Consider the following 22,726-nt stretch of genomic DNA (forward strand, 5'->3'; position numbering starts at 1 on the left):
GGAAATTGGAAGGGAATGTGAGCTCATTCTTGGACAAGGTTCAACTGCTGGAAAAGCAATTAATTTGCTTTGGCTGTGCTAATATAGGGGAATTAGAAAGTGTGACACAAGACAAATAGAAATAATTAGTTCTCCAAAATGATGTTCTCATTAATATGGTTCGAACAGTAGAAATAAAAAACATTATTGCAGCATGTCTGCATTCTGTCCCTAGCCACAGGAGGTAGAATAATGTAAGATACAGCATTTATAAAAAAAAACCACACACATTTATAGTCCATGTGTTCTTGTTTTTCTTTCAGACTTTTTTTTTGTGCTGACTTATGATACATTATATAAATTTAGGTTGCATCTCACCTGTGTCTTAAAATATCCAGGTATTGAATGACAAGCTGTAACCAAAATAAGATTCTGATTTTACATTAAAAAAAGAATTTCACTTCACCTAACTTTTATAAGATTTTCATGTATTTTGTCCAGAAGTGTAAATTATATGACATCATATTATTAAGCTATATCTTTTATAATGCTCTTGTTTAGATTTGCTGACATGAACTCTCTCCTTTATAATCACATTAGACGTAAAGACATGCCTTTTAAAATGGGTTTCCTTCTGCTGTATCTTCTTGAGCTTATTTTCATGCCATGCAACTAAGTATTTGCTAACAGGAAGTGATGGAGGAAACTGGTCAACATTCAGTCCACTTAACAGACACTGCGCCCCCCCCCCCCCCCCCCAAACAGGCATTAACAGTGATACCAATGTGTAGGAATAAAGTCTTGGGAAAAATTTTCTTGTTAATGTTATTGCTCTTCATCCTGCTGTTTTAATTTTTAGTTGTTTATTTTATCATTTTAATGGGTTCCATTAACTTTACAGCTTCACTCATCTTTACAAAGTCACTACTAAATCTTTTATGTTAGGTTAACTAAGCATTCCTGTTGAAGAGGAAAGTGATATTCAGAAACAACCAGGTTAAGGAAAAATAGCCCAATAACCCTAAGCACTATCAAGGGGCCAAAGATGTAATAATATCAAGAGCAAACTCCCCAACCCTAGCCCCAAAGGCACTTTTTAAAATTCTCAGTCCAAGCTCCTCCCCTCTTGCACCCCCACCACTTGGGCCATCCTGAACCCATCCCTGTTCATCTAATGAAACAGGTCAGGTGATCCTAATCATTCTTGCTCTGTTTGGCTTAGGATTCAAAATGGCATCTCTTGACCCCTAAAACAGTGTTCTCACAGTATTACTGCTAGGAGTCAAGCTGCTTTAAGATGCCCTTATATGTACTCAGGTACACCTTGGAGGAGAGTCTTTTTTATTATTTTATATTTATTCAAATTTACAAAAAAAGAAGCAAGCAAGAAAAACACACCTATCCAACAAATAGGATAACACAAAAAGCTTATAGTCACATAGGAAAATAATTAAAGATACAAGAAAATTATTCTTTCACAGTCCCCAATACGGGGGATCCAATAGTAATATGTATGTTTTATTGTAATCTGCCTAGGAATGAGTGTGCTAGAAATGTTTTAAATACATAAATAAGAAAAACAAGATCTAAGTACTCACATAATCCACCTGCCTATAATAAAAGAATATTTCCTATTCTCATAGTAGAAGTCAATTTATCTGAGAGAGAAACTTATTAACAAGAAATAATTTAAGATGCTTAGGGTCACAGAAAATATAACAAACATTTTGTAACTTAACCAGATATTTAAAGGGAAACCACGGAAAAAATTCAACATTAAGCTTGAAGAACTTGTGCTCAGACAGCAAGGAATGATTTATGTTTTTCCTGGATATCCCTGCACATGTTCAGCAATCATAATATTTTTTATCCATAAACAATGCCATACGATTTCTGAAAAACATTTTAAGTACTAAATTCTTATCAACTTCAGACATAAAAGATACAAGTAGAGTAGCATGAGTATCCACTGACTCCAATGATGTTTCCTAAATCTCAGTCACGTTTGGATATCCTGGAGAAACCACTTCTAATCATTCACTAGAGGCAACATTCCCAGATTCCACAGGGTGTCTCTTTTTATAATGTAGATGGTAAGCCTTATTGGTTGCAGGGTGTGCCTCACTTGGAAATTTTAAAACATTCACCCTATAGGGGTCCTTTTACTAAGGTGCGCTAATGGATTTATGAACACTAATTAGAACGCGCTAAATGCTTAGAACTTCTTCTATGCTGTGTCAACAAACAAGAGGCTTGGAATGGTTCACAAGATGATGAAAATACATATTAACTAAGAAAATAATAAAAATCGTACATACAAATGCTATTATACTGCATGTAAATACAAATCTTACACTAACTATGATTTATGAATAATACTTAGGGCCCCTTTTACAAAGCTGCGGTAAAAGGGACCCTGCAGTAGCATCAGCACATTGATTTGCCATGCACCAAGGCCCTCATTTACCGCAGTGGATACAAGGCTCTTTTTTTAAAAGGGAAAGACCATACAGTAAGTGAAGCACTTTCCACATGGCCATTTCCTGAGGGAGCCTTACCGCTGGGTAATACAGTGCTGGAAATAAGTGCTGGAAATACAGCATGCTGGGGGTAGACAGTACCACTGGGCTCCTGTGGTAGTAGTGCTGAAATGGCACATGGCAAAGCAGCAGCACCCATATCGCCACTTTGTAAAAGGGGCCCTTAGAGAAAAAAAACAAGATTTAAGTGATTTCCTGAACCACAAGTAATTTGTTTCAGTCCGAACAGTAATAGACAAGGTATTCCATATAGGGACCACAGCCGGTGTAAATAATTAGTGCAGCTTAGTAGAAGGGCACCTATATGAGGAATGTTTTACAACTTCCATATTTCTTAAATAGTTCTCTTGCTGCTAACAAAATATAGAGCATATTCAAAAGCATGGATTAATGAGACAAAGCCAACATGGATTTACTGAAGGGAAATCTTGCCTCACCAATCTATTACATTTCTTTGAAGGGGTGAACAAACGTAAATAAAGGTGAGCCACTCGATATTGTGTATCTGGATTTTCAAAAGGCGTTTGACAAACTACCTCATGAAAGATTCCAGAGGAAGATGAAGAGTCATGGGATAGGAGGTAGTGTTCCTAGCGTAGATTACAAACTGGTTAAAAGACAAAAAACAGAGAGTAGGGTTAAATGGTCAATATTCTCAATGGAGAAGGGTAGATAGTAGGGTTCTCCAGGGGTTTGTGCTGGGACTGTTACTTTTTAACATATTTATAAATGATCTAGAGATGGGAGTAACTAGTGAGGTAATTAAATTTGTTTTTGACACAAAGATATTCAAATTTGTTAAATCGCTAGAGGATTGTGAAAAATTACAAGAGGGCCTTACGAGATTGGGAGACTGGACATCTAAATGGCAGATGACGTTTAATGTGAGCAAGTGCAAAGTGATGCATGTGGGAAAGAGGAACCCAAATTACAGTTATGTAATGCAAGGTTCCACAATAAGAATAATCGACCAGGAAAGGAATCTATGCATCATCCTTGATGATACGTTGAAATCCTCTGCTCAGTGTGTAGTGGCCGCTAAGAAAGCAAATAGAATGTTAGGTATTATTAGGAAAGGAATGGAAAACAAAAATGAGGATGTTATAATGCCTTTGTATCGCTCCATGATCCAACCGTACCTCGAATATCATGTTCAATTCTGGTCACCGCATCTCAAAAAATATATAGTGGAATTAGAAAAGGTAAAGAGAAGGGTGGTGAAAATGATAAAGGGGATGGGACAACTTCCCTACGAGGAAAAGCTAGTGGCTAGGGCTCTTCAGCTTGGAGAAAAGACAGCTGAGTGGAGATATGATAGAGGTCTATAAAATAATGGGTGGAGTGGAATGGGTAGACATGAATCGCTTGTTTACTCTTTCCAAAAATACTAGGACTAGGGGGCACGTAATGAAGCTACAAAGTAGTAAATTTAGAATGAATTGGAGACAATTTTTCTTTACTCAATGTGTAATTAAACTCTGGAATTTGTTGCCAGAGAATGTAGTAAAAGCAGTCAGATTAGTGGGGTTTAAAAAAGATTTGGATGGCTTCCTAATGGAAAAGTCCAAAGACCATTATTAAAATGGACTTGGGGAAACTCCACTGCTTATTTCTAGGCTATGCAGAATAAAATGTATTGCATTTTTTTGGGATCTTGCCAGGTACTTGTGAACTGGATTGGCTTGATGGAAACGGGATACTGGGCTTGATGGACCTTCGGTCTGTCCCAGTATGGCAATACTTATGTATTTATGTTACACACTAGTTTGGGGGAAATTCAGGGATCTAAGATTACCATTCCTTAGAAGATTTTCCATCTGTTCAAATTTACATCGAAAACCAAAACAATTTACTTTCAATTGATTTTCATGTATCCCTTTAACCTTCTCTCCCAAGGTCTGAAAGTTCATCAAACAATCATCTAAAGATGTTTCTGTCTTGGAACCGAGGAAAACTCATAATTTTATCTAGATTAGTGATTGCCTCCCATATAGAGAAAAGAATGAACTCTGAAAGTGCCGCCACAGGTAACAGACCAGAGGTCTCTTATAGAGATGTAACCTCGCCCTTAGAAGATTCTGGGGCTATCTCCTGTCTCTCTGAAGCTGCTTCAATATTCACCCTCGATTCACTCCGGGGTGAACCACCAGTCACAAATGTCACCAACGTAGTAGTAACACCCATAATTCCTTCTACAATCATCTCCATAGGATTTATCAGATACTCAAGTCTACCTGATAAGATTGGCAAACTAAGAGCCATGGGCTGTGCAAGTGTAAGGGCTGGTTGGCTCAGCAAAATGCTTTCCTCAAGGTGTGCCAGCTTTCCCTGTGTCAGCATGCCAGCAAGGATCCCTTCAATTTTTCTCTACATAATAATCAAAACCCAGAAGAGAAGATTGTCCAGCGAGCCTGAGTGTCAGCTATGGTACTTTTCCCCTTCATTTGAGCATAATAACAGTAGCAAAGAAAGCCAAAGTAGCAAGGAAACTGGAGGACAACCACCCATACGTTAGGTACTGTCAGCCATCTTGGATCTGGAGGAGGGTCTTAATGGGGGATGGGGTCTTTATTTATTTATGTCACTTATAGCCCACTCACTGACTAAGCATATAACAGAAACATATGCAATAAAATGAAAAACAAACATATACAGTAGCATAATAGACAATCTCAAATCTCCACCCTCCTTTTCTTGGATTGAGGGTTTTAAAAAGTGCCTCTGAGGGAGGTAGAGGTCGGGAGGTCTTTGCAGAGAGGGATGGGGAGGGGAACCACTCTTTATATTACTATAGCTCCAGCCTTTTTAAGATGGCACCTGGGAGTATCAGGCTGTGAGTATCAAGCTCATGCTCAAAGCTGTCATTTTCCAGAGGTATCACAGCTTGTTGAGTTCAACACAAACTGCATTATTGAATTTGCATAATAATGAGGTGTTTTGCATCTCATTACTACCTAGCCCATGGTGACCTAAATTAACATGCATTATAGTAAAATAATACACAATTTTGATATTTAATACACTTTAAGAGGAAAATATTGGGCTTTAATCCTTTAATGCAGGTTAGTCATTACCCTCCATGTCTATTCATTATGTTGCTGATGGTTAGTAATGTGCCCTTATCCTTAAACTGTCTCTTCTCTAATTTTTACCCCTTTGCTTCTCTATTGTTTTCTCTCCATAGCATTAAGTACAATATATTTTGCTTTTTCACTTTTTCTATAGCTTTCCTCATTAGTATGCTGTCTTGGACAGTCCTGAGTCATGCTGGGAGGGCTGGTTGTACATCTTGTTATAAACAAATAAATAGAATTGTCAACAGGTTCCAGATTTTCCCGAAAGGGTTAATCCAGTCTTGGGTTTACCCCACTGCATGTAGTTCTGATTTTCTAATTGCGCTCCCTAAGAAAAGAAATACTACAAGCCCCTGCATACAATGAACCATACCATTTTAACCCCCACTGAACCAACACCATCGGGCAAATCTACAGCCCACTAGAAAACCCTATCCACAAGTAACCTTTAATTTCTGGAACTCTTTTGTCTTTCCACTTTATTGTGGGCCACTGGTATCTTCCTTAATGACCTGGTGAGACGATGCATACATTAAATTTGTTCTTCAGTAGAAACATATGGTCCAATGTTTTTTACTATTATAACCATATAGCTAGTAAAGAGTGGGGCATAGGAGTGTACTTGCTAAAAAGCAAGGTAGGATAAGACGTAAATATGGCCAATGATCAAAATGACATGTAAAAGCTTTCAATGATCCACTACAGGTGCTAATCAGTTTAACTATGTAGCAATTATCATTCCCTTTCTATACTCAGCTCTGCACTCAATGTTTTCTCTGTCATTTCTATCCTCCCCACCATTTATTCTATCCTCATATATACGTATCTCCTACACCTGCAGATCATGCATCTGACGAACTGGACTCTTGCCCTCAAAAATTTATACCTTAACCAAACCAGATAGTGTAGTGCTGCTGGCATCGGTCTCAATTTTCTACTATAGGCTAACACAGCTGCCTTGCTGAAAGTTCTCTTCTGTTATTACACCCACTCAATGTTCAGTGGGGATTAAAATGCAAACTTCTTCAAATATGCTAGTTTAAAGAAATTAATTATCTGATATCCCAAACATATGAATGAGCAGTCTTAAGTGGGCCTGGATTTATGCATGAGCCCACTAGGTTTGGGCCTAGGTTGGCAGACATTGGGAAGTGTTCCTGTTCTGTACCACCCTATGGAGTGCTCTAATCCTTCTTTACCTGGATCTACAATATTCACATAACTCTTCCTTTCCTTCCCCCAGGGAGCTATAAATATTCATTTCTATGCCACATCCTGCAGACTTCAGATCTCTATTAACCCCCTCTCCTCCTGTGGATCACTTTTTTTTAATCTCTAATTTTCTCTGTTGATCCCGTGAATATCAGGGATCTAGGCACAGGGACTAAGGCAGTTCTGTTTTTTTTCTAATTTCAAGCCCTTACATTTGGCTAAACTCTACAAAGTGCTCACAGAAAGAGGGATAGACAGCTTGGCAATGTGCTTACAAGTTAGGAAGTACGGATTCCTCCCTGAGCCACCCCTATCCATACTGCATTCTCTCACCAACCATGTCATCTGATTCTGCTTATTTAAGGTTCATGAAGCTTTCATTTGCATAGGGACTCAGCATAGTAAATGGGAAATCCTTATTTTCTCACTATTTAAAAAAAAGGCTCTGCCAAATGTGTATTTGCTGACATATATATTAGCAGCAACAATTTGGAAAAGAAAAAAAACGGCATCAATCTGCAGCTTCTACATTTAAATGTTGGTGACTACGGACTAAATTCTGTAAGTGGTGCCAAAAATAAAAATCACTACTGAAAAAAAGCATTAACCCCCGGATTCCATATATCGTGCCTAGAGATCCACGCCAAAATTCAAGCATATTCTATAACAATGTACGCAACTTAGTTGGCTTAACAAGCTAATCAGCGTTGATAATGACTAACAAGCAATAAGCACTAATTGGCAATAATTAGAATATATGTGCACAACTAGCTAAGTGCATTCTGTAATGCAGTGCGCCTAATGTGTGCAGGCAAAAAAGGGAATGGTTATGGGCATTTTGTGGACAGTCTGAAATTTACACGTATAGTTATAGAATATGGCCCAGTGTGCTGAAATCTATGCTCCGGGATTTACTCCACATTTTCAATGGTGTAAATGAAGTCATGTAGTTTTATGCGCTGAGATAACAACTAAGCATATTCTATATACCGCGCCTAAATCTAGGCACTGCTTATAGAATATGCTTAGCCAGCATTGATTTCCGCCCTGATGTTTTAGGCACCATATATAGAATCTCCCCATAAGCGCTATTCTAAAAATGGCACTCAAGGTTAGGCGCTATTCATAGAATATTGCTTTCTGCCAGGAACCGCAACTACATTTAGGCACAACCGTTTACACCCTCAGAACCTTGGTGTAAAACCCTGCACTTAAATTTGGTGTGGATCCCCTTTATTCTAAAACAATGTGTAAAAATTTTAAAATGCTTCTGATCCACCCATGACCCTCCCATTGCCATGCCCCCTTTATGGACCCATGTGTAATTTTTAAGTGTGGATCTCAGTGCCTACAGTTATACACGTAATTTCTAACTGAAGCCAATAAGCACTGATAATTATTAGTGACCAATTATCGGTACTAATTGAATTGAATTGGAATTTATTATTTCTAGTCTGCCGTTGCCCAGGGCAGAGTACAAACATACATACATAAAATCAGGAAACATTAAAAAAATTGGTTATTAAATTAAATTGCACGTACAAATTGGGCGTGCACCCAAACTTGAAAAAACAATTTTTAGCCACTTTTTTAGAATTCAGGAGGTATAGGTGGACTTGCCAATTTCACCATGTCCACATATAAGCGCTAGAACATTTATGCATAGCAGCCTAATTTCAAAATCCTTATATGCAGAAGTAGTGCAAATTAACCAGTGAAGCCACAAAGGTCTTTTTTTTAATTTTGAAAGAAAAAGAAAAAAAATGAGGGGCTAAGGAAAATTACTCCCATAGAAGGTAATTTTGTAAAGGCATTTCTGTAGATATGTGGCCACATATGCATCTAAGTGGCTGTTATAAAAATTCCTACTGCTGTAGAAGTACACTTATTGACATAATGGTGTGCATTTTGCCAGTAGGTTTATATAGAGGAATAGTTTGCAAGTATGTGCATAGATTGTAAAATAACTAATTTACAGGTGTACTTTAATCATCTAAGCACAGATATATACACCTGCTTTCGAGCAGATATAAATATTCATGCCTGCAATGTAGGCCCGATTTCTGACACACATGCTACTATTTTAAGAAGTCACACAGCTAGCTAAATGCTTTAATAAAACGGTACCTAAGTAGGTGCCTACTTAATCCTCATAAACTAGGCAACCCCTTATAAAATTATCCTCTTAATGCCTTGTTTAATGTCCTGGCCAAAACTAGCACTTTCATGGAACCTATATGTGCCTTGTAGCTAGTACAAAAGCTGATGGAGGATATATGTGTCTGTGTGTGTTTCCCATTATAAAATGGGAAATACACATATAAATTTTCAGCCTACCCAAATCACACCCCCTACAACCCTGTGCCCTGCCATCTGCACATGTAAATAATGATTTACTGAAAATGCATTTATTATCCAATCTACATGAGCAGGCTTGGACAAGTTCTTGGAGAAAAAGTCCATACCCTGCAATTGAGATATGAGGGAAGCCACTGGTTGTCCTGGAATTGGTAGCACTGAATCTTGCTACTATTTGGGATTCTGCCAGGTACTTGTGAGCTGGACTAGCCACTGTTGGAAGCAGGATACTGGGCTAGATGGACCATTGGGGTCTGACTCAGTATGGCTATTCTTATAAATTCCATTATTTACCAATGCAGATGCTAATTTGACCTCTTTAGTAAGACAGAAAATAGATGAATAGAAACATATACTTATTTCCTGTTTGCACTCTCCTGAAATGCATTTCCCTTATTTAACTTTCTAGGGTCTAGTAGTTCACTCACTTCTCTGCACAAAACTGACAAGCTTACTTTGATACTATTTAGCAATCAGATGGAAAAAGCACTGAAACACTACTTTTTGGATTAATCTGCATGCTACTATTGTGCACAGTCTGTTTAGGATAACTGTTCACATCCATGCACTGAAAATCAGTACATAGTGGGTGTTTTAGTGTGCACGTACATATAGATAAAAACAGAGCAGCAGAACTTTTAGCATGAGTATTAGTGTACAGGTCACTTATAATTTCAGGAAAGATAAATATACATAACCTGACATATTAGGACTGAATGCTAGCTTTAAAAGTGTTAGAATGAAAAGAAATATTACCGTTACCCAATTACAGTTTGATAAACTGAGGCATAGATAAAGAGCCTTGCTCAGAGCAATATTGAAAGTGTAACCCATCCCCCACCTGTTTTTTTAAAAAGATAAATGACTAATTACCCCTTTCAGAATACACAGTTATAGCTAAAAGTGATCTATGAACACTATGAAACAATAACCTATTTACTGGTTACAGTCTGCAATCAATGCTACCTTTTGTTTTACCTGATCAATGTTCTCTTTAATTAATTAGTTTGTTCTGAAAAGCTGCCAAATGCCTGTCCACTGAATCATGTGATAGGAAACAAATTTATTATTGTATTCTTTCTGCGAATATTCAAATTATTCGTTATCAATTTTTAGTCAAGGAAAATATTTTGTGTGGCAAAGCAAATGGCCACCTTTCTCTGTATCAACAGTAAGCAGCAGACCCCCCCCCCCCAAAAAAAAAAAAAAAAAGTATAAAAAAGTTCTCCATTAATTCAGCACTTCTAGTTGCAATCTTATCAAATAATATAGATGAAAATACTATCCTATTTTATAACCTACAGTTAGAAATAATTTTGATTTTTAGGAGGCTGTGCTCTTAAGGTGACAGATAGTTCCACAGCATAAATGACAGGTTATCCTAGTCCTGGTTTCAACTCTCTGTATTTGTGGACCTGTATTTCTCTCAGAAAGTTAAGAACTAATGCAATAACTGTGTTAGAGCAGGGCTTCATAAACTGTGGGTTGCAACCTTAAAGGGGGTCATAAACCCCACATTTGAGGATACAACCTGAGTGAGTTGAATAAAAAAAAAACCTCATTAGTATGCATCTTCCCATTGACTTGTGCTATAATTAGGTCTATATGGATTCACGGAAGGCAGGGGATGACATCAATGTTGGCTGTGATGCTGTATGAGGGCTAGGAACAGCATCATGGATGAAAAGGTTGGCTTCCGGGGATTGTGGATTTTTTTGTGGGTGTGATATTTGAGTTGTAGCCACATAAAGTTAGATAAGCACTGTGTTAGAGCCATATGCTACAGGTCAGTGCATGACTTCCTAATGCAAGCATAAAGAAAAAGTTTTGTTTCCCAATGTAGTAAAGCAAATAGGTTGTGCACAAAAATGTGCACTAACATGGAAGAGTACAGTGAATGCATAAACACATTAGTGCAAGTGGCAACTATATTTTGTGCACACACAAAAAATGTATTGGCATCTGGAATCATATGTGCATACATCTGTGCATGTGCTGGAATACTATTCTTTGCATACACGACTTAAATGATTGAGTCAATCAGCACTAATAATTGGCTAACAACCAATTATTGCCATTAATTAGGAGTTATGCACACAAACATATAAATTGCAAGTGACCAACTCACCCGCAAATGTGCAGTAGAGAGCATGTCCTGAACGTTCCATACCTTGCGCGGCGTTACGATAAACACCAGTAAACGACGACAAAAAGCAAGATGACGTTATCCAATAGGCAGAAGCGCAACATCAATGGGCAGAGCCACTGTGGCAAATTGCAGAGCGTAAACCAATGGGCAGAGGCGCTATGATCGTGGGCGGAGCAACTGTAGTGACTTGCGCTAAGATAACCAATGGGCAGAAGCGCTAAGATCCGGGGCGGAGCCACTGCGGAGACCTGGGTGACAAGAAACTAAGGAAGGAGAGAAGAGAACCACGATGTTCAAGGGCAAAGCAGGAACGGTGAGGTGGGCGAGGCAAAACAAAGAACAGTAGCAGAAAACAAGCAGGGATCCAAGAACATTATCATGGGGGCAGAGCAGGGGAGACAGCAGGGTTGCTGGACATGAATCAATGGAAGGGAGGGGAGAGGAGGGTGGCTGGAAATGGGGGGAGGGCAGGGGACAGAGCAGGGTTGGTGGACAGGGCGGGGGGAGGCCAAGGGAAAGAGGAGGGTTGCTGGATATGGGGGGAGGATAGGGGAGAGAGGATGGTTGGTGGATGGGGGAGGCCAGGGGATACAGGAGGGCTACTGTACATGGGGGGGAGGGCACAGGAGACAGCAGGGTTGCTGGACATGGATCGGGGGGAGGTTTGCTGGACATGGACGTGAAAATAACAAATCTTGCCCGTTTTAACGGGCTTAACGGCTAGTCATATTCTATAATGCTGTGTGCAAACTCCTATAGTGCGTAATTTCAAGGGTACATGGCCAGAGCATTTAAAGGGATGTTCCAGAAGCACTCCCATAATTTACGCTCATTGTTATTGAATAGACTCAACTGGCACCTAAAGTTAGGCATCATTTTTGTGCTTAGCGATATTCTATAAAGGACGCAGATCCTTTATAGAATAGCGTTCAGTTTTTAATTTTTTCAGTGACAATTTTCAGCACCATATATAGAATCTATCCCTTAGTGCTAAATATCGGGTCGTGTGACCCCCCCCCCCCCCCCGAAATGCCCCGAGATAGCCGGCTCCCAGTTATGCGCAAACTGCGAACATTCATCAGAAATAACCAGTTATCTCCCACTGAATATTCGCAGATAGCCGGTTATGTGCAATTTAATCAGTTAGCGGCTGTTGCTGATCAGTTAAATCATTCTGAATATCGAGCCCATTCTGTACAGCTCAGACCCATTGTGCAACTATTTGATACCTAATAATAAACAGGTACAATAAAGCAGATGTTCTCATACCTGGTCCGCAAGGTTGTAATAAAGCCATGCACATTAGTCTGTTCTTAGACAGTATCCAAGAAAATATATCTATAAACATAGAAATCTATAAGATTTTTGCAGAATAGATCACTTGGTCCATCCAGTCTGCCAATTTATGCTGTTACAGGTCTGACTCAGTCTGTCGTCTTCTGTCTACCACTGTCACTAAGGTCCATGTATATCTGTTTCATGAATGTTTAAATGATGTCATTGACATGGTACCTGTTACCTGTTATCTCGGCTGGAATTTACTCTCCAAGTGTCTACCCCCATCTGATTGAAAATAAAGTTATTTTCTCACATTTGTTTTGGTTTTCTCTCCCTTCAATTTCATATGATGCCCCTTTGCTCTTCAGTTTTTCATTCCATGGACAATGCAATACTTTCTTAATATCTCATGAATATTTACTATGAATACCATGAAAGCCAGACCTGATTGTGGCCTCTAGATTAGAAAGATATATAGACAGAAACAATGGTCATCTCAAGCATGCTTAGTTTATGAAGAGGTTAAACAGGAAGCATCTTGACCTAGAGATCATCCTTACTTCTTTAGTAAAATACTAGTTAAAAAAACAGAGGAGAACCAGTTTTAGAGGGGAAAAAAAAGCTGTATTTTCTGCAGTAATTCTCCATTCTCTGGACTGCTCCAGCTATTAAAGTCATAGGATTCCCATGCCCCTTAGGGTTTAAGACTAAAATGATTTCTCTTTTGCTGAATTATATACATAAGAAAACGCCAGTCAGCTTGCAGAAAACTATTAGACTGAAATGAATTCATGCTTTTAAACAGGCAGGATGAACTTGACCTTGTTTGAACTTGCTTTGATGTGGTCCAGATGGTAGGCTACATGCTTGAATAGCAGGCTAAAGCTGAGTAAAACTCATACAGCAAGATCTAGATTTATAGCCTTTTGCAGATTCCTACCTTGTATTGTCCTTTCAGCATCTGTTCTACCACCACTGCGGTCAGTGTCTATCTCTGGGGTCAGAGAGTCTAAAAGTAGGAAAGGTAAAAATGACAGAGTTGATTTGGTTCATAAAGCCTATTTTATAACCTGTTAAACTCTGCTGAATTATAAAATAATCATCCTTGATAATGACTACAAGGCCAACCATGCTGCTCTTGTAATGACAATATTGCATTGCAAAGAATCAATAAGATACAAAAAAATGTAAATGTTTTTATAAAAAGCACCATTCTCAGAAAATGGAATGTTCAAATTTCAATTTTCTTTTTAGTGTAATTGCAATAAGATTTGCTAGCAAATAGAAAACCATGGGGCACTTTTAGAAGCTGCGGTAAGCACTAACGTGTACTTACTGCACGCATCCTGCAGCAGTTTTGGAATCAGTGCAGAACAATCCTGCATTAAAAAAATAAAAAAATATTTTTTAGCGCAGGAGGCGTGTTTGGAAACAGAGAGGAGGCATGCCCTGCTCTAACTAGGCAGCATGGGTAAATCGCGGTGCACTGCCCGACTAGCATGGGAGCCCTAAATAGGTGACAGCAAGGGCTCATTTGGAAATTAGTGTGTAGCCATTAAGGGGAAAACAGAATTTGCAGCCATTTTACTGCCACACTAAAAGTGGCCTCAGCAAGTGCGAAACCCACATGCTAAAAATAGCACAGGCCACTTTTTAGCACTGATTAGTAAAGGGGCCCCCAAATTTGTTAAAACTATGGCACATGCATGAAGATGTTCTAAGCACTGCCTGCAATATGAGAAAATAATGAAATATATTTTCAGAAGCTTAGCAAGGTTATCCATTTTAAATCAGCATTTAGAGGTCTAACTAATTTTCATACCTCCTCACTTGTCTGCCTCGAGGCATTTAAAGTTTGCAGAGATCATGCTCTTATGCTAGACTTGCACTGGAATTTACTTCATAAATATAGTAAGATATTTTTACTTTTTTCAGTGTACATCTGACACATATTTAATAAATTCATCCTCATAACCTTGGATGCCTGATTATGGCTGGAAATCAACAGTCTGGAGCTGTGCTTTTCATTCCTATGTCCAGCAGTAATTATTACATTTGGTATCCAAGAACTATTGCATGAATGCATTTAGGAGGGAATTCAATAAATAGCACCGGAAAAAAATCAGCGCCAAGTGCTATTCTATAAAGGAAGAGGATGCTCCGGATTGAGTGCCCTTTAAAAATTAGAACTTAGAGTCGATTCATGCGTCCCAAGTTGGGCGCTGGTATTTACCCCAGCTGGTGTAAATGCCAGCGCCAAATTATTGCATTTGGGTGCAGAAATGGAGCTATTCTATAAAACCAGATGCAACTGTTTGAAACTTCCCTACCCCTTTTCTGGTCACCTCCCCCAGACTAGGGGATTTAGGTGCTCGGTCTTACAGAACAACATGCAGGAAGATGTGCACAAAATGTCCAATTAGTGCTAATGAACTGCAATAACTGATTAACATCAATTAATTGATAGTTAAGGGCTCGTTAAACAATTTATTTGTGCACGCGTCTTCATTCTGTGCGGAAATCTGGACACCATATATAGAATCCAGGGGTTAATAGGCAAATCTTTAAATGGGCACATGTAGTTCAGTATGCCTTGCATGCGTAAGTGCACAGAACAGCATCACTATGTGCTATTCAATAAGGTAGCATATAAGTGCTTCAGTGTACACATGTGCGGAACATGGGAGAGGCATGGGCATGTCTCCAATTTATGTGCTTAACTTCTATTATCAGTTACTGTAAGTGCATAGCAAGCATTTAGGTGCACCCATTTATGCCTGCCACTGAGCTGACAAATGATTGTGCCTAACTTTAGGTGCTAGATTCTATAATGGCACCTTGGATCACAGATGTCATTATAGAATTGGCACTCAGCATGCATCACTGGCATGCCTATCTGGAAGCATCCAGTTACAGAATTGTCCCCTAAATCCTATATGAACTGTTGAAGTAGGAAGAAGTTGACTGAAAATTATTATGTAGCTTTTATAAACATTTTAACTATTTATATTAGTTTCAGATAAAAAATATTTGTATTTCTTGATACAAATTTTAGGATGCATTTTAACTACTTAAAGGGTTAATTTACTAAGCTACCTTAGGCTCTGATGCTCAACACTCAAATGCTGTTCTAAATAGCACCATAAAAAATACAGATGGAACAGTTCAGAAGAACAACGCCCTAATGTTGAACTCTAATGAGATGCAAATATAAGCACACTCATAGCATTTAGCATTAAGGAGTTTGGCGGGAAGATTGTGCTTGGCGCATGTGCAGAAGAGTTCTGTGGTAAGCTTGGCTACTGTGCACACATTGGTGTGTTTTCTGCAGCCTAAATATAAGCGTTTTAATTTTTTTTTAGCATGGACGCTTTAAATTTAGATACAGGAAACAGATGCTAATGTGTGCTTTCACTTGGATTTGCTATTTCTCACAACCAGCACTTAAGGGCTTCTATGGGCTTCCTTCTGCTTCCAAAAGCAATCAAAACCATCAGAGTTTGCAGAAAGAATCATGAGAGAAGCATGAGAATCATGAGAAATCCTCTCTTCCAACACCCTAATGCCTGCTCTGACCTGGCATTATTTTTTGCAGTGGTAAGGCAGTTTAGGAGAGGGACCCAGCATTAGGCGGTCACAAGCACAAAGGGGTGGTGGCCCAGAATGGCAGGATTAGGAGGTAGGGGAGAGGGGCGGGGGGTGATGGGAAGAATAAAAGAGCTTGCAAGCTCAGGCAAGTAAGGAAAGGGATAAATAAGGGGGAGGCACTAAAGAATAGAGGACCTATAGGAAGTCAGGTAACAAGACAGGAAGTCTGGGAAGTGGGAAAAGAGGTTACCTCTGGGAGCAAGAAGGGCAGCACCTGCAAGGTGCACTCACCATTTTAGCCTGCTGCTCCCACAGGTAAATGCAGGCACTAGTGGCCTTTAGTGCCCACGTTTACTTTTGAGCATTGGGTCCTCAGCTGTTTAATGTGGGGATTACTGCATGATAACAGTTACTGCAGTGTGTTAACTGTTACCACACTCTAATCCTCAAGTTAAACAGCTAAAGCTGAAATTAGAATTTTGAGATGGGTGATAGGCAAGGACTGTGCCTTCCAGAAGTAGTTCCTGTCTTTTGCCTTAAGTGTTAATGAAACTGATAATGCAGATCACTTCATGCCATCACAAATTGAGTAGGTAACTGCACTGCATGTATGTGTCTTACAGTCAGCATGCAGTAACTCTTTTCTGTGAGTTAACAGCATGACAACTCTCCCCAAAATTTTTGGAATACACCCAACATTTAATGGCGATGCTTTGCAAACTTTATCACATTTTAGTGCCACACATTTACTAAATGTTAGCATGTGCTAAAAGTTAATGTGAACTAAAGCGAATGCTACATACCTGTAGAAGGTATTCTCCGAGGACAGCAGGCTGATTGTTCTCACTGATGGGTGACGTCCACGGCAGCCCCTCCAATTGGAAACTTCACTAGCAAAAGCCTTTGCTAGTCCTCGCGCGTCCATGCGCACCGCGCATGCGCGGCCGTCTTCCCGCCCGAACCGGCTCGTGTTCGTCAGTCCCGTATGTAGCAAGACAAAGACAAGGGAAGACACAACTCCAAAGGGGAGGCGGGCGGGTTTGTGAGAACAATCAGCCTGCTGTCCTCAGAGAATACCTTCTACAGGTATGTAGTATTCGCTTTCTCCGAGGACAAGCAGGCTGCTTGTTCTCACTGATGGGGTATCCCTAGCCCCCAGGCTCACTCAAAACAACAACCATGGTCAATTGGGCCTCGCAACGGCGAGGACATAACTGAGATTGGCCTAAAAAATTTACCAACTAACTGAGAGTGCAGCCTGGTACAGAACAAACAGGGCCCTCGGGGGGTGGAGTTGGATCCTAAAGCCCAATGCCCGAACCGACTGTCGCGTCGGGTATCCTGCTGCAGGCAGCAATGAGATGTGAATGTGTGGACAGATGACCACGTCGCAGCTTTGCAAATTTCTTCAATGGTGGCTGACTTCAAGTGGGCTACCGACGCTGCCATGGCTCTAACATTATGAGCCGTGACATGACCCTCAAGAGCCAGCCCAGCCTGGGCGTAAGTGAAGGAAATGCAATCTGCTAGCCAATTGGATATGGTGCGTTTCCCCACAGCCACTCCCCTCCTATTGGGATCAAAAGAAACAAACAATTGGGCGGACTGTCTGTTGGGGCTGTGTCCGCTCCAAGTAGAAGGCCAATGCTCTCTTGCAGTCCAATGTGTGCAGCTGACGTTCAGCAGGGCAGGAATGAGGACGGGGAAAGAATGTTGGCAAGACAATTGACTGGTTCAGATGGAACTCCGACACAACCTTCGGCAAGAACTTAGGGTGAGTGCGGAGGACTACTCTGTTATGATGAAATTTGGTGTAAGGGGCCTGGGCTACCAGGGCCTGAAGCTCACTGACTCTACGAGCTGAAGTAACTGCCACCAAGAAAATGACCTTCCAGGTCAAGTACTTCAGATGGCAGGAATTCAGTGGCTCAAAAGGAGGTTTCATCAGCTGGGTGAGAACGACATTGAGATCCCATGACACTGTAGGAGGCTTGACAGGGGGCTTTGACAAAAGCAAACCTCTCATGAAGCGAACAACTAAAGGCTGTCCTGAGATCAGCTTACCTTCCACACGGTAATGGTATGCACTGATTGCACTAAGGTGAACCCTTACAGAGTTGGTCTTGAGACCAGACTCGGACAAGTGCAGAAGGTATTCAAGCAGGGTCTGTGTAGGACAAGAGCGAGGATCTAGGGCCTTGCTGTCACACCAGACGGCAAACCTCCTCCACAGAAAGAAGTAACTCCTCTTAGTGGAATCTTTCCTGGAAGCAAGCAAGATACGGGAGACACCCTCTGACAGACCCAAAGAGGCAAAGTCTACGCTCTCAACATCCAGGCCGTGAGAGCCAGGGACCGGAGGTTGGGATGCAGAAGCGCCCCTTCATCCTGCGTGATGAGGGTCGGAAAACACTCCAATCTCCACGGTTCTTCGGAGGACAACTCCAGAAGAAGAGGGAACCAGATCTGACGCGGCCAAAAAGGAGCAATCAGAATCATGGTGCCTCGGTCTTGCTTGAGTTTCAACAAAGTCTTCCCCACCAGAGGTATGGGTGGATAAGCATACAGCAGACCCTCCCCCCAGTCCAGGAGGAAGGCATCCGATGCCAGTCTGCCGTGGGCCTGAAGCCTGGAACAGAACTGAGGGACTTTGTGGTTGGCTTGAGATGCGAAGAGATCTACCAAGGGGGTGCCCCACACCTGGAAGATCTGTCGCACTACACGGGAATTGAGCGACCACTCATGAGGTTGCATAATCCTGCTCAACCTGTCGGCCAGACTGTTGTTTACGCCTGCCAGATATGTGGCTTGGAGCACCATGCCGTGACGGTGAGCCCAGAGCCACATGCTGACGGCTTCCTGACACAGGGGGTGAGATCCGGTGCCCCCCTGCTTGTTGACGTAGTACATGGCAACCTGGTTGTCTGTCTGAATTTGGATAATTTGGTGGGACAGCCGATCTCTGAAAGCCTTCAGAGCGTTCCAGATCGCTCGTAACTCCAGAAGATTGATCTGCAGATCGCGTTCCTGGAGGGACCAGCTTCCTTGGGTGTGAAGCCCATCGACATGAGCTCCCCATCCCAGGAGAGACGTATCCGTTGTCAGCACTTTTTGTGGCTGAGGAATTTGGAAAGGACGTCCCAGGGTCAGATTGGACCAAATCGTCCACCAATACAGGGATTTGAGAAAACTCGTGGACAGGTGGATCACGTCTTCTAGATCCCCAGCAGCCTGAAACCACTGGGAAGCTAGGGTCCATTGAGCAGATCTCATGTGAAGGCGGGCCATGGGAGTCACATGAACTGTGGAGGCCATGTGGCCCAGCAATCTCAACATCTGCCGAGCTGTGATCTGCTGGGACGCTCGCACCCGCGAGACGAGGGACAACAAGTTGTTGGCTCTCGTCTCTGGGAGATAGGCGCGAGCCGTCCGAGAATCCAGCAGAGCTCCTATGAATTCGAGTTTCTGCACTGGGAGAAGATGGGACTTTGGATAATTTATCACAAACCCCAGTAGCTCCAGGAGGCGAATAGTCATCTGCATGGACTGCAGGGCTCCTGCCTCGGATGTGTTCTTCACCAGCCAATCGTCGAGATATGGGAATACGTGCACCCCCTGCCTGCGAAGTGCCGCTGCTACTACAGCCAAACACTTTGTGAATACCCTGGGCGCAGAGGCGAGCCCAAAGGGTAGCACACAGTACTGAAAGTGACGTGTGCCCAACTGAAATCGCAGATACTGTCTGTGAGCTGGCAGTATCGGGATGTGTGTGTAGGCGTCCTTCAAGTCCAGAGAGCATAGCCAATCATTTTCCTGAATCATGGGGAGAAGGGTGCCCAGGGAAAGCATCCTGAACTATTCTTTGACCAGATACTTGTTCAGGGCCCTTAGGTCTAGGATGGGACGCATCCCCCCTGTTTTCTTTTCCACAAGGAAGTACCTGGAATAGAATCCCAGCCCTTCTTGCCCGGATGGCACGGGCTCGACCGCATTGGCGCTGAGAAGGGCGGAGAGTTCCTCTGCAAGTACCTGCTTGTGCTGGAAGCTGTAAGACTGAGCTCCCGGCGGACAATTTGGAGGTTTTGAGGCCAAATTGAGGGTGTATCCTTCCCGGACTATTTGGAGAACCCACTGATCGGAGGTTATGAGAGGCCACCTTTGGTGAAAAGCTTTCAACCTCCCTCCGACTGGCAGGTCGCCCGGCACTGACACTTGGATGGCGGCTATGCTCTGCTGGAGCCAGTCAAAAGCTCGTCCATTGCTTTTGCTGGGGAGCCGAGGGGCCTTGCTGAGGCGCACGCTGCTGACGAGAGCGAGCGCGCTGGGGCTTAGCCTGGGCCGCAGGCTGTCGAGAAGGAGGATTGTACCTACGCTTGCCAGAAGAGTAGGGAACAGTCTTCCTTCCCCGAAAAATCTTCTACCTGTAGAGGTAGAGGCTGAAGGCTGCCAGCGGGAGAACTTGTCGAATGCGGTGTCCCGCTGGTGGAGCTGCTCTACCACCTGTTCGACTTTCTCTCCAAAAATATTATCCGCACGGCAAGGCGAGTCCGCAATCCGCTGCTGGATTCTATTCTCCAGGTCGGAGGCACGCAGCCATGAGAGCCTGCGCATCACCACACCTTGAGCAGCGGCCCTGGACGCAACATCAAAGGTGTCATACACCCCTCTGGCCAGGAATTTTCTGCACGCCTTCAGCTGCCTGACCACCTCCTGAAAAGGCTTGGCTTGCTCAGGGGGGAGCGCATCAACCAAGCCCGCCAACTGCCGCACATTGTTCCGCATGTGTATGTTCGTGTAGTGGGGATTAGTTAGAGGCTTGGTCCAGTTCGCCAGCAATGTCTTTTTTAGGACATGGTGCATGGGTACAGTGGACGCTTCCTTAGGTGGAGAAGGATAGTCCAGGAGCTCAAACATTTCAGCCCTGGGCTCGTCCTCCACAACCACCTGGAAGGGGATGGCCGTAGACATCTCCCGGACAAAGGAAGCAAAAGACAGACTCTCGGGAGGAGAAAGCTGTCTCTCAGGAGAGGGAGTGGGATCGGAAGGAAGACCTTCAGACTCCTCGTCAGAGAAATATCTGGGGTCTTCTTCCTCTTCCCACGAGGCCTCACCCTCGGTGTCAGACACAAGTTCACGGACCTGTGTCTGCAACCTCGCCCGACTCGACTCTGTGGAGCCACGTCCACGATGGGGGGCGTCAAGAGGTAGACTCCCTCGCCCGCATCGGCGAAGCTCCCTCCGCCGACGTAGTCGGGGAGCCTTCCTGGAGGCGGCAGCAGCCGGTACCCGCACGCGGTACTGACGCCGGAGACCTCACCTCGGGCGATGGGCCAGCCGGCGCCACGCTCGACGGTACCGGTGGCGCAAGCACCGCCGGTACCAGAGGGGTAGGGCGCAACAGCTCTCCCAGAATCTCTGGGAGAACGGCCCGGAGGCTCTCGTTCAGAGCGGCTGCAGAGAAAGGCATGGAGGTCGATGCAGGCGTTGACGTCAGAACCTGTTCCGGGCGTGGAGGCTGTTCCGGGCTGTCTAGAGTGGAGCGCATCGACACCTCCTGAACAGAGGGTGAGCGGTCCTCTCGGTGCCGATGCCTGCTGGGTGCCGACTCCCTCGGCGACCCAGAGCTCTCGGTGCCGACACGGGAAGGGGACCGATGACGATGCTTCTTCGACTTCTTGGAACGAAGCATGTCACCGGAGCTTCCCGGCACCGACGAGGAGGACGTAGAATCCAGTCGTCGCTTCCTCGGGGCCGAGGCCAAAGGAGGTCGGTCTCGGGGGGGCTGTACCACAGGAGCCCTCAGGGTAGGGGGAGACCCACCCGAAGGCTCACCGCCACCAGCAGGGGAATGGACAGCCCTCACCTGCACTCCAGACGAAGCACCACCGTCCGACGACATCAGCAGACGAGGTCCCGGTACCACCGACGTCGATGCAGCTGTCCGATGTCTCGGCGCCGATGCAGAGGGTCGATGCCTCGATGCACTCGATGAACTGGCGGCCGAGGATGAAGCTATGGACGCTGAAGACGTCGATGCACTCGATACCCCCGGTGCCGATGCCGACGAAGAGCCCGAGAACAAAACGTTCCACTGGGCCAATCTCGCTACCTGAGTCCGCTTTTGCAAAAGGGAACACAGACTACAGGCCTGCGGGCGGTGCCCAGCCCCCAAGCACTGAAGACACGACGCGTGCCTGTCAGTGAGCGAGATGACCCGGGCGCACTGGGTGCACTTCTTGAAGCCGCTGGGAGACTTCGATGTCATGGGCGGAAAAATCACGCCGGCGAGATCAAAAGTCGAAATGGCGGAAAAGGCACCGAAAAAACAAGGGGAAGAAAACTTCGACCCGAGGCCTAAAAGCGGCCCACCCCGATGACGAAAGAAAACTTACCGGGGCGAAAAAGCTGAAATAGCGGAGGGAAAAAAGACCACAGAGTCTTTTTCCACACAGAATGGGTTTTTTTTTTTTTTTTTAATAACACGACAAACGCGCGAGGTCGACTTTGCGGGGCCCGACACGGCGAAAACACGACCGTACCAGAGCGCG

General features: G+C 43.3%; 1 protein-coding gene across 5 annotated transcripts in view; it reads right to left on the reverse strand.

The window, feature by feature from the left end:
- The window catches only part of DACH1 (dachshund family transcription factor 1), a 743,295-nt gene that overhangs the window by 31,626 nt on the left and 688,943 nt on the right, over positions 1–22,726 (reverse strand). For all 5 annotated transcript variants that reach the window (XR_003941906.1, XR_003941905.1, XR_003941904.1 and 2 more), the window contains one exon: positions 13,531–13,599. Coding sequence is in view for 1 of the 5 variants with exons in the window: in XM_030200621.1 (XP_030056481.1) it covers positions 13,531–13,599 (69 nt within the window). In the remaining 4 variants the exon portion in view is untranslated. The remainder of the gene's footprint in view (positions 1–13,530; positions 13,600–22,726) is intronic.

Source organism: Microcaecilia unicolor, chromosome 4, assembly GCF_901765095.1.
Source record: "Microcaecilia unicolor chromosome 4, aMicUni1.1, whole genome shotgun sequence".
Lineage (NCBI taxonomy): Eukaryota > Metazoa > Chordata > Amphibia > Gymnophiona > Siphonopidae > Microcaecilia > Microcaecilia unicolor.